General features: G+C 42.8%; 1 protein-coding gene across 7 annotated transcripts in view; it reads right to left on the bottom strand.

The window, feature by feature from the left end:
- Nucleotides 1-2,790: 2,790 nt before the first annotated feature.
- Nucleotides 2,791-16,672, bottom strand: part of C2CD3 (C2 calcium dependent domain containing 3) — a 150,372-nt gene continuing 136,490 nt past the window's right edge. For 6 of the 7 annotated variants that reach the window (XM_027848178.1, XM_027848179.1, XM_027848182.1 and 3 more), the window contains 2 exons: nt 14,750-14,858; nt 2,791-3,524 (listed from right to left, as the gene is read on the bottom strand). In XM_027848178.1, the coding sequence (XP_027703979.1) occupies nt 3,384-3,524; nt 14,750-14,858 (250 nt within the window). In that variant the 3' untranslated portion in view covers nt 2,791-3,383. Of the gene's footprint in view, nt 3,525-14,749; nt 14,859-16,418; nt 16,515-16,672 lie in introns of all 7 variants that reach the window. The other variant, XR_003567867.1, reaches the window with a different exon arrangement.

The following is a 16,672-nucleotide window of genomic DNA, read 5'->3' as shown; positions in this document are numbered from 1 at the left end:
CCTTGGATTTTATCTTCTGTGAATTTTTGCCCATCTCAACTGCTTTTCTTCTTCCTATGTGATAGCTGTTATGTGGTACACAGCCTGTTTGGTGAATGTATAGGTCTTTTCTCCCTCTCCTTTGTCAGCAAGTGCTCTCTGGATTAGATTTACAAAACTCTAGTGAATATATATTGTAACCAGTCTTTGTAGCATGTATTCAACTCCTGGCCAGGAGGCCACTGTTTTTGTATGTCAAGCTATGGTTGAGAAATCCAGACCTCATGCTCAGACACCATTCTTCTTAACCTCCTGAAGCCCATGTCAGTGGAACACAAGCTTTGGCAGGTCTTAACAAGTTGGAAAAACTTCAAATATGGGTCTTGCAACAGACTGTGTTTATTGTCTGGGTGCCAGCCTACTGCAGAGACACTCCTTAGAAGTGCACTGGCCACTGGATGGATTTTTCTAGCCATAGCAATCGATGTAATTGTCTAATAAGGCACAGGGGACTGGAATCTGCACTGGTATAGGGAGGATTCACAGAGATGTGATCTTTAGCAGTATTAAAGTCAAAGCATAGGCTATGCTTTCTTTTATAAAAGCCATATTTTGGGGAAAATAATGACCTTTTCCCCCACTGGATTTTCAGTTCCCAGACACAGTGCCCTCTCCAGAACGTTTTCTCTAACTACTACAGCCTAGCGCTCTCTTCCATCCTCTGAGCTCCTATAGCCCCTCCAGAGAATGCCCCTTATTTGGAATTTAACATGGATTGCATAACATTGTTATACCTCTTTGGTGCAATGGAAAGAACCATGATTGGATTTAAGAGTCAGGACGCCCGAGTTCAAATCTCACCTCTACCATGTAATAATAGTGCTCTCACTTTGGGCAGTCCTTTCCTTGCTTGAGGCTTAAATTTTCTGTTATGTAAAATGAGATGAGAGGTATGAATGAAGTGATCTCTAGGGTGCCTTTCAACTTAGGATCTTTCTGTATCTTATCCCCTTTTGAAGGCATGAACTCTGAAAAGGCAAGGAATGGGTTTCACAAAAAACTAGGTCAGAGGTGGGGAACCTGTGGCTTTGAGGCCACATGTGGTCCTCTAGGTCCTTAAGCAAGGCCCTGTGACTGAAACCAAACTTCACAGAACAAATCTTTTTGTTTGGATTCAGTCAAAGGGGTGCACCTGAGGACCTAAAGGGCCACTTGCGGCTTTGAGGCCACAGGTTCTCCATTCCTGGACTATGTTGTTTGTGAGTTTGGGAGGGCAACTGGTTATATATTACTGAGTTGTGGGAAAGCTTTAATACTTTGATGGCTCCATCATCTCTCCGTAGATGCTCCTTCTGACAGGGCATACTGCAGCTTATCCATACCATGTCATCTCATAATCCAGAAAAGGGGATCCATGATTTCATTGGTATAGGGTATTCTAGCTAAGGAAACTGCTTCCACCAAAAGCAGATGCCAACTCACATGGAATGTGTAGTCTTAGAATTGCCTGGGCCCAAAGAAGTTAAATGATTTGTGCAGTCACACAACTTGTGCCAAAGGCAGGATTGAATTCAGGTTGGTTTGACTTCAAGACTGGTGTTCTACTATGCCAACTGAAAGTGCCTTTTATTTATAAATTATACCTTTATATTTATTTATAAATTATACTTTTGCCTCAGTGATATCCCTTTTTATATGAAGGAATGATTATTGGGGAGAGGGTAGGAAGGGGAATAGGTGGGGAAGGGAATAGAAATATCAGTGAGACTACCTTCTACTGCAGCAAGCATTTCTGAAACCAACTAGTAAGTTAAAGCCCAAACAGGGTTAGGAGTTCAGCATGAAGAGTGTGTGGGGAGATTTGCCATTCCAGCCCAAGAGCCAGGAAGGTGGTGCTCAGCCTCAATCAGAACTAATGGTTAGAAAGGACCAAGGCTTAAAATCTCAATCTAGGGCCAGCTGGCTATTAATTTGGTGTATTTAAGCAGCATGAGTAAGCCATTCACTGTATTGCTGCTTTATCATCTCTGTACAACCTATGAAACCCCTTCTCATCAGAGGGCTTCAGGATAGGCAGAATGACCACTTATTCAGTGTGTTGTAGGGGTGATTCTTTTTGGTTATGGATTAGACTAGAGAAGTGCTCAAGTTCCTATTTACTCTGAAATGTTGTACATGTACTCTTCCCATTGGAAATACAGTGGCTACCCCTGATCAAATAGTACATGTCAGAGGCAGGGTTTGAACTTAGGTTTTCCTGACTTCAAGGCAGACCTTCTTATCTATGCCATGCATCTGTTTCCCTTAGTTATTATTAGAAAATCCCACCTTAGTCTCAGCTAAACAAAATGGGAAGAGGGCATCCACGAAAAGCAAATTCCTATGGCTGGCCGAGAAGGGCCAATGTGGAAGGAAGAGGGTAGCACAAATCAGTGTGGTAGGATAGGAAGATCTTTACAACTTTATATTTCAACTCCTTGCAATCAGGAACCTTGAATTTGAATTCTGGTTCCACTGTGTATCAGCAGGCTATTTGTTTGTTTTTTTTTTCTGTTAAATGGGGTTAATAATCCATGCATTGATACCTATCTTACATGAGGGTTGTAGTCAGGAAAACACTTTGTAAACTGTAAACTGTTAGAGAAATGGGCACTGTTATTAAGCACTCAAAACCCTGGTGGCACTGGCATCTGGCTTAGTCCCTTTCTTCTTATAGAACCTCTCCATTCTGTGGGCATTGCTTTGATGTGGAACCTAGATCTGTGATCTCAGGGGTGAGGGCCCCAAATTCAATATTCTCTTAAGCAAAACCAGAATCTATCCCTGGGAACAGAAGTGCCCAGGACACAAGTACAAAGGGCTTTATTGAGATAGGTTGAGGCTCCTTTGAGTCCAGACAATAAGTTAAAAGCATGGGTTTTCATGTAAGACAATTTCCTAAAAAAACTTCCATGTAGGTGATTTTCCCCTTTCCCCAGTGGTTCACACAATCTAGTTAAAAAAAAAAAGTCTAACAAAATGATCCCATTCCTACCCCTTCCAGTAAAGTCTAAGCAAACTGCAAGCTGTGGGTGAGTACAGCACCTAAGAGGCAGAGGTCCCATCCTGAATGGGCTCACTGCCGTGGTCACTCCATGAAGAAGAGTTCTGGGTGAGGCTTCCCAATCTGATTCTTGTTCACAAAGGAGAAGCTGCTCTCATCGTGGTACATACATTCCAGATTGTCATCCCCACCAGCCTCATGAGGGATGGCTGGGAGATCCCTGACCTGGAGATTCCTTGCCTGGTATGTGGCAGAGTGGTTACCAGAGGCAGGCTTCATTCCTGGGGGGTAGCCATCTGTCCTCTCCTTTGTAGTCATGCTTGGGGTGCATTAGGGAAGGGGATGAGGGGTTGGACACAGTCTAGTCCTTCTGGGAATACTGGGCAGAGAAGATCTTGGCGATCCTCTGTGCCTCTTTTCTGGGCAGATCTGGTGGAGGTGGGTTTGGTCTGGGCCGGCCAGGCCTTTGGTAATGGATGCTCTTTGTAGACACACTTCCTCCCTGGAAGGAAAGAAGAGAGTCTGGTTATAAAGGAAAAGTGCACAAATACTCATGGCACAGGCACTCAGGAGAGAAGGAGAGTTGCAGGAATCATTAATCTACTTGTTTAAATTTTTTTGTTTTTGAATATAGGATGAACTAATTAAAGCCTTGGTTTTCAAGAAGTAAGAAGCATTACCTTTACCCTTTATAGATAGGGTTAAGGTACTAGAAAAAACCCAGGCATCTAGGAATTAGTTCTAGTGCGAGGCCAAAGATTTGCTGTGTTTCCCTGGGCAAATTCCTTCCCTCCTCTGGGCCTCAGTTTACTCCTTTGAGAGAGAGGAAGAGGAAGAGGCGGGCCTAGATAATTTTTAGAGTCTCTTACACCTCTGATACTCTATGTTCTTCTAATATCCCTCCTGGCTCCAAGGCTGGAGTCTTACTCTATTCTATATTCAAAGGCACCACTTGACCATGACACCCTATAATCTATGTCGAGCATTTCACATTGCTCAGTGGATGAAGGGCTGCCATAGAAGTACAGGAACGCTGCTGGTTCTTCTAGCCTTCCAGAGTCTGAGCAAGGCAACATCACCCCTACTGGTCCCCCTCCCCCCAGTTCAGGGGGCTTCCTGCTGGTCCCAAGTCTGGCCATAGCACTGGGCCCTGATCCATACAAAACTCCAGGGACAGCAACAGAGACCACACCAGACTGGTACTGAGTTTCTACTGCTCTAAAAGAGATGAAAAATCCAGGGGAATGGAAATTGCTTTTGACATTGTTAGGAGAGTTAGCCCAAATCTGCTGTATATGTCTACAGAGGGAGGGGCCAGACTGGGTGTTCCAAGCCACAGGATTCCTGCCTTCACTGCAGACCTGAATGGCTGACCTTGGACAATAATCTTCTCACTCCCGTCGAAAGGGGTGTGAAGAAATACCTGTGTAAACTTTAATGTACAAATAAACGTTAAGCTACTATTACAGATGGATGGGATTCATGGTATTGTTCCTGTAGCACCAGTCTCTCTTGGGGCAGTGTAGTGTGGTAGACAGGGCATTGTGTTTGGAAATAATAATAAAAGCACTTAAGCTTTATCTCATTTGATTCTCACACTAACACCAGGAGGTATGGGCTATTGTTATCCCCATTTTATGAGGAAATTGAAGCAAAGGTAAAATGACTTGCCAATGGTCACACAGCTAGTGAATGTCTGAGACCAGATTTGAACTCAGGTTTTCCTGACTCCAGGCCCCTGGTGCTATCCACTGCACCATCCGGGCTCTGACATTTGTTATTTCTCTGACCTTGTAAAACTTTAGGAGAGATAATTAGTATTACAGTATTATTGTTTGGCAGGGTCACCAGCGAGAGATTTGCTGTCTCCCCAAGGGAATGGTGTGACCAGATGGCTTTTGGCTCAGATATTTATGTAGCTCAGACAATAAAGAAATTGTTTTTGCATTTTTTCTTCCCTAGTCCTGACCCTGCTTTCCATCTGAGAGCTCCCAACTATTCCATAGAAAAACAAAAAGTCAAGGTCAGGTCAAAAGATTAGTTCTGGGGCAAAATCTCTTCTATGGGGAGGAAATGCAAAAAGTCCTTAGTTCTATTCTCAGTTCCATCTTTGATTCACTATGTGGGTTTAGAGAAAATCTATTCCGTCTGTGCCTCAATTTTTTCACCTGCAAAATGAAAGGGTTGTACTAAAAGGTCCATCAGCTCTACTATTCTATGTTCTAAGGTTCCACTAAGCTTTCACATAGTATCACCAATAGGATTTAGAGCTAGAAGGGGTCTTAGTGATCACTGAGTTTAATAGATGAGGAAACTGAGGCCTGGAGAGGGGAACAACTTTTACCTAAGGCCACACAGGAAATAAGTGGCAGAATTAAGATAAGAAACTGTAATTCTAAATTCAGCACCCCCCACCCCCGACCACTATCCTACAAGTGTAACTTCTGTATTTAAATTTATTTTTTAAAAATTAAATTTTATTTTCAGATCCTTGCTTTCTCAATGGGGGTGGTATGGGGAAGGAGAATGAGGAAGAAAAGAAAAAAAAAACCCTGTTAGAAACATGTATAGTCAGGAAAACCAAACTGCTACATTGGTGGACTTAATTTTTTAACCACCTAGGCCCTACTCTCCTGGGAACCAGAGATAGAGGGCACAGAAATGAGAATCGAGGGCCAAAGGCAGTGACAAGAAAATTCTTGGTTTCCTTGCTCTAAACTTCACCACTCCCTCCCCCTTCCCCCATGAATGGGCAGCTCATCTACCCCATGTGACACCCTTTGCACTGCTTTCCTCCCTGGCACTGGGCCCATGGTCAGTGCCTGACTTTAGCTGCCCTAGACTGGCCTTTGCCTTATTCCCCAGTTCCCTCTCTCAGTTTCTCATGTGACTTGGATGGTTTTCTCTTTCTCTCAGAGTTGTTTCTGGAGCTCCACAAATGCTGACGAAGGAGTCGGGCTGAAAATAAAGTAAACAAGGAACCAAGTCCTCAGGAAGGGTTCTGAGCTTTATTTATGAAATCTAAACATAGCTGTGCCTGGCTCACCTTTCCCCTCCTTGGCACCTCCACCCCCTGTGGAGACAAGTGATTCCTGGGAAGGAAAGAGGGAATGAAAACAATTCACCAGCCCCAGTGGAAGGAGGAGGTGGAGCTGCAGATATGGAGTGTGGAGAAATAAAATTTTAAACTGACATTCCAGACTCTCACCCAGTTAGGCAATGTGGTGTACTGAAAAGAATGCTGAAAAACCCAGGAGGGACCTGGGTTTTGATCTTGCCTTTGTCACTTATCGTAACTACTGTGAATGTCATCAAGGAAATTTACTTCTGTCATTGTTTCCTTTGCAGTGAAAATGATGATAGCAAACCTTGGTAGACTCCCTACACAGGACTGTTGTCAAGAATGTACTCTGTCAAACTTTAAAGAGCTCCAGAAATGAGAAATACTGTTTTTCTCTGCCTCTCACCTCCTGTGTTTAACCCCCTTTTCCCTCTGGGCAGGCCCAGGCTCCTTACTGAGTCCTTGAACATACAAGGGTCATTTAGGAGTTCCTGCCTTTTGTTCAGGTCGTATCCCTTCTTACCATAATGCCTGTTTGATCTGTTTCCTGTGCCCCCTGCCCCCCAATCTTCTCCGTAGTTTTAGATCCAGCTCAAGCCTCACTTTTTCCAGGGAGCTTTAGAATCACAGAATTTCAAATATGGAAGGTACTCTGAAAGAAAACCTATATACAATTCTGACAAATGGCCATTCAGTGTTTCCTTAGAGATCACTGAAGGGGAACTCCCTGTCTCTCGTTGTATCCCTTTGGGGCAGCTCAGTTTACCTTATTTAAAGCTAAAACTCCTTTATGTAACTTCCATCTACTGTTTCCAGTGCTGCCCTCTGGGGCTGAGCAGAACACTCCAACAACAAACCCTGTGACTCATGATGGTCATGTTCATTCAGACTGCCTATCCACACTTCCTCCAAACCTCTGCTTGGGACATTTGATTTTGAAATGAAGTGAAGGATTTAAAATTCATTACTAACTAAATTTCACTGAAAACACTGTCTTTCCTCTCAAGCCCTCCTCCCTTCTGAAACTCCCTATTACTGTTGAGAGTAAATGCCATTCTCCCATTCACCCAGGCTCCCAACCTAGGCCTCACCCTCAACTCCTCACTTTTTCTCAACTCCCTCCTGCTCCAATCTCTAGTTATTACCTATGTAACAATGCGAGCACATGCCCCTTTCCTCCTCTGACACCGCGACTAGCCTGGTCTGGTCCCCGAGCTACGGCACTAGCCTGCGGGTTGGTCTCTCTGTCTCAGCCTCTTCCCCACTCCAGTCCCTCTGTCCATCTCAGCTGTCAAAGTGATCTCCCTAAAGTGTAGGTCTGACTGGCACACACACTCCTCCCCAATTTAGCAAATTCCAGTGGCTCCCTGTCACCTTCAGAAAATCCGGTGTGGCTTTAAATCCTTTAGATAACTTGACCCCTTTCTACTTCTCTAGTCTTTTTACTTAACCTGACTTCCCCTTCCCTTCCACATACTCTGAAGTCCAGCGACATGGGCTTCCTTGATGTTCCAACTCCATAAATTTTGCCTGGCTGCCCCCATGGCTGGAACACTCCCCTTCCTCATCTCTGCCTCATACCTTCAAGTCTCACTCAAATCCCATATCAGAAGCCTGCCCTCATGCCCCTTAATGCTAATTCGTTCTCTTTATTATTTCCAACTTATCCTGTACAGATACTGTTTGTACATAGTTGTTTTCATGATGTCTCCCTCACTGGACTGTAAAGTTCCTTGCGGGCAAGGAAGGTCTTTTACCTTTCTTTATATCCCCAGTGCTTAGTTCAGTTCCCGGCACATAGTAGGACTGAAATACTTTTTGACTGATTTTATTAAATTCAGTACAATGTTCTAGCCTATCAAGATACTTTTGGATCCTGATCCTATTATGCAATATGTTATCTATACCTCCTGGCTTTTTAAGAGGCAGCTAGGTGACATAGGACAGAGTGCTGCACTTGGAGTCAGGAAGATCTGAGTTCAAATATGGCCTTAAGACACTTACGAGCTGTGTGACCCTGGGCAAATCACTTAACTTTTGTCTTGTCTGTTTCTTCATTCATAAAATGGGGATAACAATAGTATCTACTGCCCAGGTTTGTTTCAAAGATTAAATAAAATAACATTTGTAAAGCTCTTTCCAAACATTACTACTATATAAATGCTGCCTATTATGATCATCATTATTTTTTTTTATTAATAGGCATGCATTTAGCTAAGCCATTGAAAAAGATGTTACACAGAGGTCTAAGTACAGATCCCTGAGACATTTCACCAGAGACAGCCTTCTCTAGCTTTCATTGACGCATTAATGACTACTTTTCAGGATCTGGTCATTCAACTAGTTCTAAATCCACCTAACTGTAACTATCATCCATCCTGTCCACAAGAGTACAATGGTAAGTCTGTATTGTACAGATTATTCAACTAGACTGGTGTATACCATCTTTGCTGAGTTAACAAACATTTACTGTGTGTGTGTGTGTGTGTGTGTGTGTGTGTATGCACGCTCATGCGCGTGCAAGAACTCTAAAGGAGACAGTGAGATATGATGAATGAGGAATCTGAGGGCCAGAGAGGTTAAGTGATTTGCCCAACCAAACTCACAGCTATTAAGTATCACAGGCAGGACTCAAACCCACATGTTCCTGTTTTGAAACAATACTGAATGCATTGGACAACTGAGTCCCAGGGACATTAAGTGATTTACCCAAAGCCACACTGCTAACAAGTGGCAGAACTAGATAAAGAATCAAACATGGCAGATTCAAAATTCCCTTACCTTTTTTTAATAGGAATTTAAAATTTTCACAGCTTTTTGTATTATCTTGTTTTGTCGTTACAATAGCCATGTGATATACTGCAAGGCAGGGGCTATTATCCTTACTTTACAGAAGGAAAACTGAGACCTGTTGTGGGGAAGAGATTTGCTTGGTGCCACAGAATGGTATATGCAGAATGGTAGAGCCAGCACTAGAACCCAGGACTAGAACTCAACCCCTTGGGATGAGTACTCTGACTCTCAGAGATTTTTCCAACGCCTCTCATATAAAGGCACATTTAAATGTACAATGCTTCTTCCCATGCTGCTGTTCCCCAGGCTGGGGCAGTATGAGGGCTCAGAGCCCTCAAAGTCAATCTCACAATGTCAGGTCAGCATCTTTTGCCTCTTAGCCCTTTCCCAGGCAGGCATCTAGGTAACAGCTGTGGGACAATCCTTGTCCTCAATATCTTCAAGCTGAAGCTGTGTCTAATTGGCAGAGATGTTCTAGATGGGATTTTTGTTAAGGAATGGGTTAGCCTACTTGACCTCAGGTTTCTTCGGACTTCTGGGATTCTGTGATCCTCAGGCTTCTCAAAGGGTTCTCCTTGTGACTCTTGTTGGCCCTTAGAGGTCGTGCTCCTTTCTATCATTCATTTCTATCATTCATGTTAAAGATAGGGAAACTAAAATGAATGCTCCTTAATACTTTCAGGTCCTTGAGTACCAAGTCTATCTTTGTAAGCGCCATCATCACACATAAAGGTGCTTCATTAGCATTCTGCTAACTCACCTTGTTGGATGGAATATCTGTATTATTTACATCACTGGCTTATATTTTTTTTTCTAAATTTTTTTTGGGGGGGCTAGGCAATGGGGTTAAGTGACTTGCCCAAGGTCACACAGCCAGTCATCACTGGCTTACTGAGAGAATTTAATGACAACACATGCAGAGTCCTTTGTAAATTCAAACTTGTAAAAGGTAAATTGTTCTACAAATGCAAGGGCTTTATTATAACACAAAATGTCAGAGCTTATAGGCACTTTAGAACAGAGAGCATAGGGTTTTTTTTTTGCACATAGCAGGCAGTTACCAAAACTTTTTTGAGTTGAAACATACATACATTGTCAAAACCAGAAGAGGCCTAAGAACATGGCACATCATAGCTGGAAGGGCCCTTGGAAATCCAAACCAATCATTTTATTTTATTTTATTTTGTTTTTAGGCAATTGGGTTTAAGTGACTTGCCTGGGGTCACACAGCTAGTCAGTGTCAAGCGTTTGGTCTGAGGCCGGATTTAAACTCAGGTCCTCCTCACTTCAGGGCCGGTGCTCTATCCACTGTACTACCTAGCTGCCCCTAAAACCATTCATGTCAAAGGCAGGGAAACTAAGGAAGACTTGCTCAATGTCACAAAGCAAAACATCGGCGAAGCTGGAATCTTGAATTCAGGTCTCAAGACTTCTAGCTGCCCAGGACTGGGCGTATAGTGGATGCTCATGAAGTGTTTATTAACTGGCTATTTTCTCTGCTGAATATGTAAAGAAGAAAATGTGGGAGAAGCAGGTTAATCACATGGGTACAGCTCTGAGAGGGCAGCCCATGATTTGGCCAGAGTACACTTAAGGTTTCTCGTCTGGAGAGAGGTGTGGTGAGTGTGGGGAGTCATTGGTGCCTGTCTGGAAAAGACAATGTGCTGCTCTTCTTTAATTCAACAAATACTCATTAAGAGTCCTGAAAAGGGCACATGGAATACAGAGATTAAGAGCACAGCCCCTGTCCTTAGAGTGCTTTACACTCTCCAATGGCAGAGGGGAATATGGCACGTATACAATATGTGTGATACGAAGTCTAGCACAATAGGTCTGCAAAAGACAAAAAAAATGCTTTATGCAAATACAAGGAAGAGAACACTTTATTTGGGAGACAGGCAATAAGTGGTTGCCTCTGAGCTCAGCTTCGAGGGCGGAAAAGGATTTTAGCAGGCAGATGTGAGGAAGGAGCTTATTCTTGGCATGAAGATAGATGGCCTTTGTAAATGCTGTGAAATGGGAGGATGGGATGAGATTAAACAACAATAAATTGTCCAGTCTGGCTGGAACACAAAGTGTGCGAGGGGAAGTAGTATGAAATAAAGATGGAAAAGTTGAGTTGGGTAGAGCAGTCTGGGCTGGGGCATCCCTCAGCAATCAACTGCAATTGTACTCAGGACTGGTGAACACCTGATTATAGAGTGTTTTGGTTATGTAACTATTTCCAGTATGAGACTACTTTGTCTCCTCAGTCAGTGTGGGAGCTCCTCAAGAGCTCCTTCTCTCATCTCCCCCCTAACCTCTCAGCAGAGCTATGTGTCTTTTCTTCTTAGCTTGCATTTTTTAAGTTAAGTATTCATTATAATTTTATAACAAAAACAAAACTTAAAAAGTAATGTAAAGAACAAACAGTGACTGCACTGAATTCATACTAATAGTACCAGAACCCTGACGATCCCTAATGCCAATTGGATGGTATCCTTCAGTCCCACTTGCCACAAAGGGAATGGTTAGTGGGGAACATCCAATTAGCTTTGGGGGCCACAAGTACTGAACCCCTCCTTCTGGTATAGCGTCTGGGCCCTTTTACCCTGTAGCAATCTAGTCCCTCATACCATTTATGTCTGGACCCAGTGCCTTACCAAGGGTCACACAGCTAGTAAGTGTCAAGTGTCTGAGGCTAGATTTGAACTCAGGTCTTCCTGAATCCAGGGCCAGTGCTCTAGCCACTGTGCCATCTAGCTGCCCCTCTGGACCCAGTGCCTTCTGCCCTACCAATAGAGGTTCACCTCCTGCCACCTCCCACCAGTTAGAGACAATTTGACGCTAGTTTTACATTTATAGATTTTGATTTGAACCTTTGTTTTCTAAGAATAAGTGGATTTATTTACCTAAGAATTGTACTGAATATCCACAATACTTTTGGTCACTGCTTTAAACTATCCCAATAGCACAAATGGACTTATTCCCACCAAGAGGAGACTTCTCACAATTTGGAAAACTTTCCCTAACTAGATCATAAACTCCTTAAGGACAGGAACTATACTTCTTGCTTCTTCTGCATCTCTCTGTCCTATTTTACACAGTGATGGGCATACAGAAGGTATTCAATAAGGAACTGCTTCTTTGGAATACTGTTTAGGTTATTAATCTGCTTGGCAAAACCTTTCTTTGTAGATAATATCAAGGTAGTTTACTTATCCAATTCATCATAAATTCTCAATTAGTGGAACTGAAATGAATAATTGTGCTAAAATAATAATTTCTCCAGATCTCAATTACGGTGCTTTAAGTACCCATTTCTACAGCTTTCATTCAGGAAGACTAGAAAGATTCAGAAACATCCACATAAATAGGCATTCTGGCTTGACATGGTGAGTCACTGAAAGAAAAGTACTTTCTGATTTTCATTTTTCTATCATGTTTTCCTGAGATGTCTAGCCTCAGGCAACATAATCATACCCAGTTTTCCACACATCAAACCCAAAGCCTCCAGTAAAGTAACTGTCACAGTCGTAAGCTATTTTGCCAGTTAATTCCCATTCACCTGACCTCTCTCCCCTCCAAACTACTTACCCAAATCCTTCTCTTTTCTGTAGCTCTCAGTTCAGGTGCTACCTTCACTATAAGCCTTTCCTCATCTCCTTAGAGGAAAGTGATTTCTTTCCCTTTCTTTAATTTCCCCAGAGCCTACTGGTTTCTTTTACTTTCTTCTCAAGCCCTTGTAATCTCTGGCTTCTGACTTCATCACTCAACTGAAACTATATTTTAAAGTGACCAATAATCTCTTAATTGCCAAATCTGAGGGCTTTTTCTCAGCCCTCATCCTTTTTGACCTCCCTGCAGCATCCGGCATTACTGACCACCTTTCTCTTGATGCTCTCTCCTCACAGGTTTTCATGAAACTACTCATTGCCACCCCCCTGCCTGACCATTCCTTCTTAATCACCTTTACTGGACCATCTCAACCCTATCACCAGCTATGGATGTATCCTGAGGTTCTGTCCTGGGCCCTCTTACCTATTCTCTTCCAATTATTTCACAGCAGACCATACCAGCTCCCATAATTATCATCTCGATGCAGAGGTCTCCAAGATCTGTATATGCATCTCTAGTCTCTTGAGTTCTAGTCCCACATCACGAACTGCCTATTGGACATTTCAAACTAGATTTCCTGTACATATCACAAACTCAGCATGTTCAAAACACAATTCGTTACGTCCCCCTTCTGATTTTACTTGTATCATTTCAACTTCCGTTTCTGTCAAGGGCTCCACTAAGTTTCCAGTAACTCAGACTTGCAACTTTGGATTCATCTGAGACTCTTCCCTCTCCCTCATCTCACATATCTAAGCAGTCTTCTGTGTCCTTGTCTTCTCTGCCCCACAGCCACTACCATGGTGCAGGCCTTCGTTACCTCTTACCTACACTACTGCAAAGGCCTTCTAATTGGTCTCCCTGCCTCAAGGCTCTCTCCTCTCCAATCCATGCTACCCACAGATGTGAGAGTGATATTCCTGAAGTACAGGTCTGACCATGTCAGTCCCAGGTTTCTCTCATTCATTAAACTTCAGGGGCTCTCTATTACCTCTAGGGACAAATAAAAACTTCTCTGTTTGGGCTTTAAAGCCTTTTATGATCTAACCCCAATTTATCTTCTTAGCCTCATTATACAGGGTGTCTTAACAGTCTGAGCACAGTTTTCAGCTTCTGGGTTTAACACTGAACTGTGACTACTGGAACCCCTGGACGTCATACTTCTTCAGGCATTCTCGGGTGCAGCTGAGAAGGGTCCTCCTGCTCTTCCTCATACCCAGGCCTCAACCTCCTGTCTCTCTCTCCTCACATCCACCTCTGAATCCCTAGTTACCTTCAAAGTTCAGCCACCTCCAACACAAGTAAGGCCCCCACCCCATCAGGAGCCTCCTGTCCTGCCCAGGCACCTGTCATTTGTTTTGTATACACGCCTAACCATGTACATGTTTTCTCTCCTGATAGAAGAATGCAAATTCCTCAAAGGTAGAGACTTTTCATTTTTGTCTGTATCCCCAGAATCTAGCACAGTCCATGACACACAGGCAGCATTTTGTTGACTGATGCATGATCATAAGATCCTTTCCAACTCTAAATCTATGGTGCTCCAGACAGCCACTTGAAATCATTAACTATATACACAGCACTGGGCTTGGTGCTGGGAATGTCGTACAATTTAGACAAGATGTAGCATAACAAAGAAAACTCCCTCATAGAGTTTACTTTCTAATAGGAGGCAGGTTAGGAAGTTTTTCTTTACATCAGTCTACTTCTGGGCAGTGTTCATCTATTGATCCTACTTCTGGGGCCAAGCAGAAACACATCTGTTTATTCTGTCCCATGACAGATATTGGAAAAGAACTATCCGATACCCTCTCCTCCACTTCCTAAAACATGGTGCCAAGAACAGAGTATGCCAGGTGTGATCTTACCAGGTCACAGGATAATGAAGCTGTTACCTCCCTTTTCTGAGCACTCAACCTAATTTTTGTAGTCTAAGATAAAATCAGTGGCTTCTGAGTTACAATGCTTAACTCATGTTAAACTAACAGCCTATGAAACTTACAGGTCTTCATATCTATGTCCCCCACTGAAATATAAATGCCATGAGGACAGGCAGAGAACAAGTTTTATACTTATATTGTTTTATACTTATACTTATTTTGCCAACCATGGCAAACATGGGGCTAGATACAAAGAAGGTGCTCAATTCTTACCTGATGACTTATGGGCATCATTTTAGGTAGACTGCTAGGGGCACTCTCATATTTCACACTGATGTTCACCAAAGAAGCAGGTGAATATTGTCACTCTGGGTAAGAACTTTGCTTTGCTCTTACCTGATGGGCTGTGATTGATGGTGAAGCTGCAGAGAGAGAGAGCATCCTCATTGACTCCTCCAAGTGCTTGGGTGAAAGAAAGAAATTAGGGACTACCAATGGCTCTGGTCTGAAGGAAGGAGTGAGGGAAAAGTGTGTCCAGACATTCACTCGTCCTAACACATCTGTTACTCCTGTTAAGTGAGGCTCCTTGTTGTCCCCCCAGAGACATTTATTCATGCCCCTCTGCATCTTGACTCATGCTATTTATTCATATGACCACAGGATTTGGAACTGAAGGGATCTTAGAGATCATCTAGTCTGCTTTTACAAAGGAGAAAACCAAAGGCTACAGAGAGAGGAAAGACTTAAGATTCTATTCTACTAAAACATGAAGGTCTTTCTCACATGGGCTTCTGTCGAGCCTCGTTCACACATGTAGAAAATAACACAGAATCTGAACTGGAAAGGACTACTGACCCCCATGCCTACTTCTAAAACACTCTATAAAATTTCTGATACTAGTTTTTGCACATAATCAGGATATCCCCGATGAAGATATAAGATGGGAATAGGTAGGCTTTCACAGAGTTTTCTATAGCAGAATATATCTTCTCAGTCACACAATTAGTTGACATACGTGGAAAATATACCATTGTGTTGGTTGTTAATTATAAAAAAAAAATTTGATTCAGTAAAGCAAATTGCAACCTTAAATTGGTTTTCAATTCAAATGTTAAGGCTTCCTGATAGAAGTAACCACAGAAATAACTTTGCTTGATAATTCTCTAATTTCCAGTACCATGTGAGGCACAGGATAGGGTGACATTTGCTTGCCAAAGGTGTTTGTCAATATCATAGAGAATCTTCTGCACAAAGATGAAATAGTAAAGGGATTCTCTACAGCCTGTGAAGTTCTCCAGATATTCTTGTTCATGAATGACATGGTACTGATGGAATCCCCTAAGCACCATAAAAGTACAAGACACTCTCAGTAGGATTCCATGGCAGCTCCAAAGATTGGCTCAGTGAACCATACAGGAGAAATACGGAGATGAAGAACACACATCCTTAGACTGTGACATGCAATGAGGTGGGCAGCCACTTAAGCTGGACTATCAGGATAGATATCAGTACTTTGAACAGGTATTTTAGCTGGATAATGAGCTGGACCCAGAATCAAATGGGAAGACGCTGGGTAGGATTACATTTGGAAAGAAGCCTCTTACTTTCAATGATCCCAAATTGTTCACCAAGTGATCCTCTGTTATAGGAAGAGCCTTCAGAGTCTGTCTTTTGGGCCAGTTCCTAGCTTATCCTGCCCTCTTCTACAGTCTAAGTCATTTGGGAGTCATCTTCTTCTAGGAAATCTTTCTGTACTTCAATTCCCTCTGCTACAAAGAAAAATTTTTTTCTGCTCTGATTTTTCCTATAACTTTGCCTACCCCTTTTTTGCACTTAATCTCACTCTACTTTGTATCAATTTGTGTACTTTCTATCCTAATTCAATCAAACAAGAATTTATTAGGTATTTATTTTGTGCCAGGCACTGTGCTAGGCTGTTGATACAAATAAAAAATATTAAACAATAAGCTCAAGAACACTGTGTTATAGCTCTCCATCAGAGCCAAAACCAGCTCCCTGCCCAAAAGCAGTGCTTAAGTGTATACTGAAATGAATGAACACAAACCTGCTGTGAGCCCATGAAGTCCTCTTCCTTCTTGGGAGTGGTCTCTTAGTTATCACCTTGGGTGAAGACAAATCCTAAGTCTCTAGGACAGGCCCACTTAGCAGAGGGGTGAAGGAAATATTTGGGGGTACCTTCCTGATGCTAGTGTGGCAGTGGGAAGTACTAGGTTGGGAGCTGGAAGATCAGGTTGGAATCAGAACACTGTGAATGGCTGCGTGACCGTCAGCAGGTCAATGAACTTCCCTCGGCCTCAA

The sequence above is a fragment of the Vombatus ursinus genome, unplaced genomic scaffold, assembly GCF_900497805.2.
Source record: "Vombatus ursinus unplaced genomic scaffold, bare-nosed wombat genome assembly UNPS02005659.1, whole genome shotgun sequence".
In the NCBI taxonomy this organism is placed as follows: domain Eukaryota; kingdom Metazoa; phylum Chordata; class Mammalia; order Diprotodontia; family Vombatidae; genus Vombatus; species Vombatus ursinus.
The sequence above is the reverse complement of the archived record's forward strand: the minus strand, read 5'-3'. Positions and strand labels throughout refer to the sequence as shown.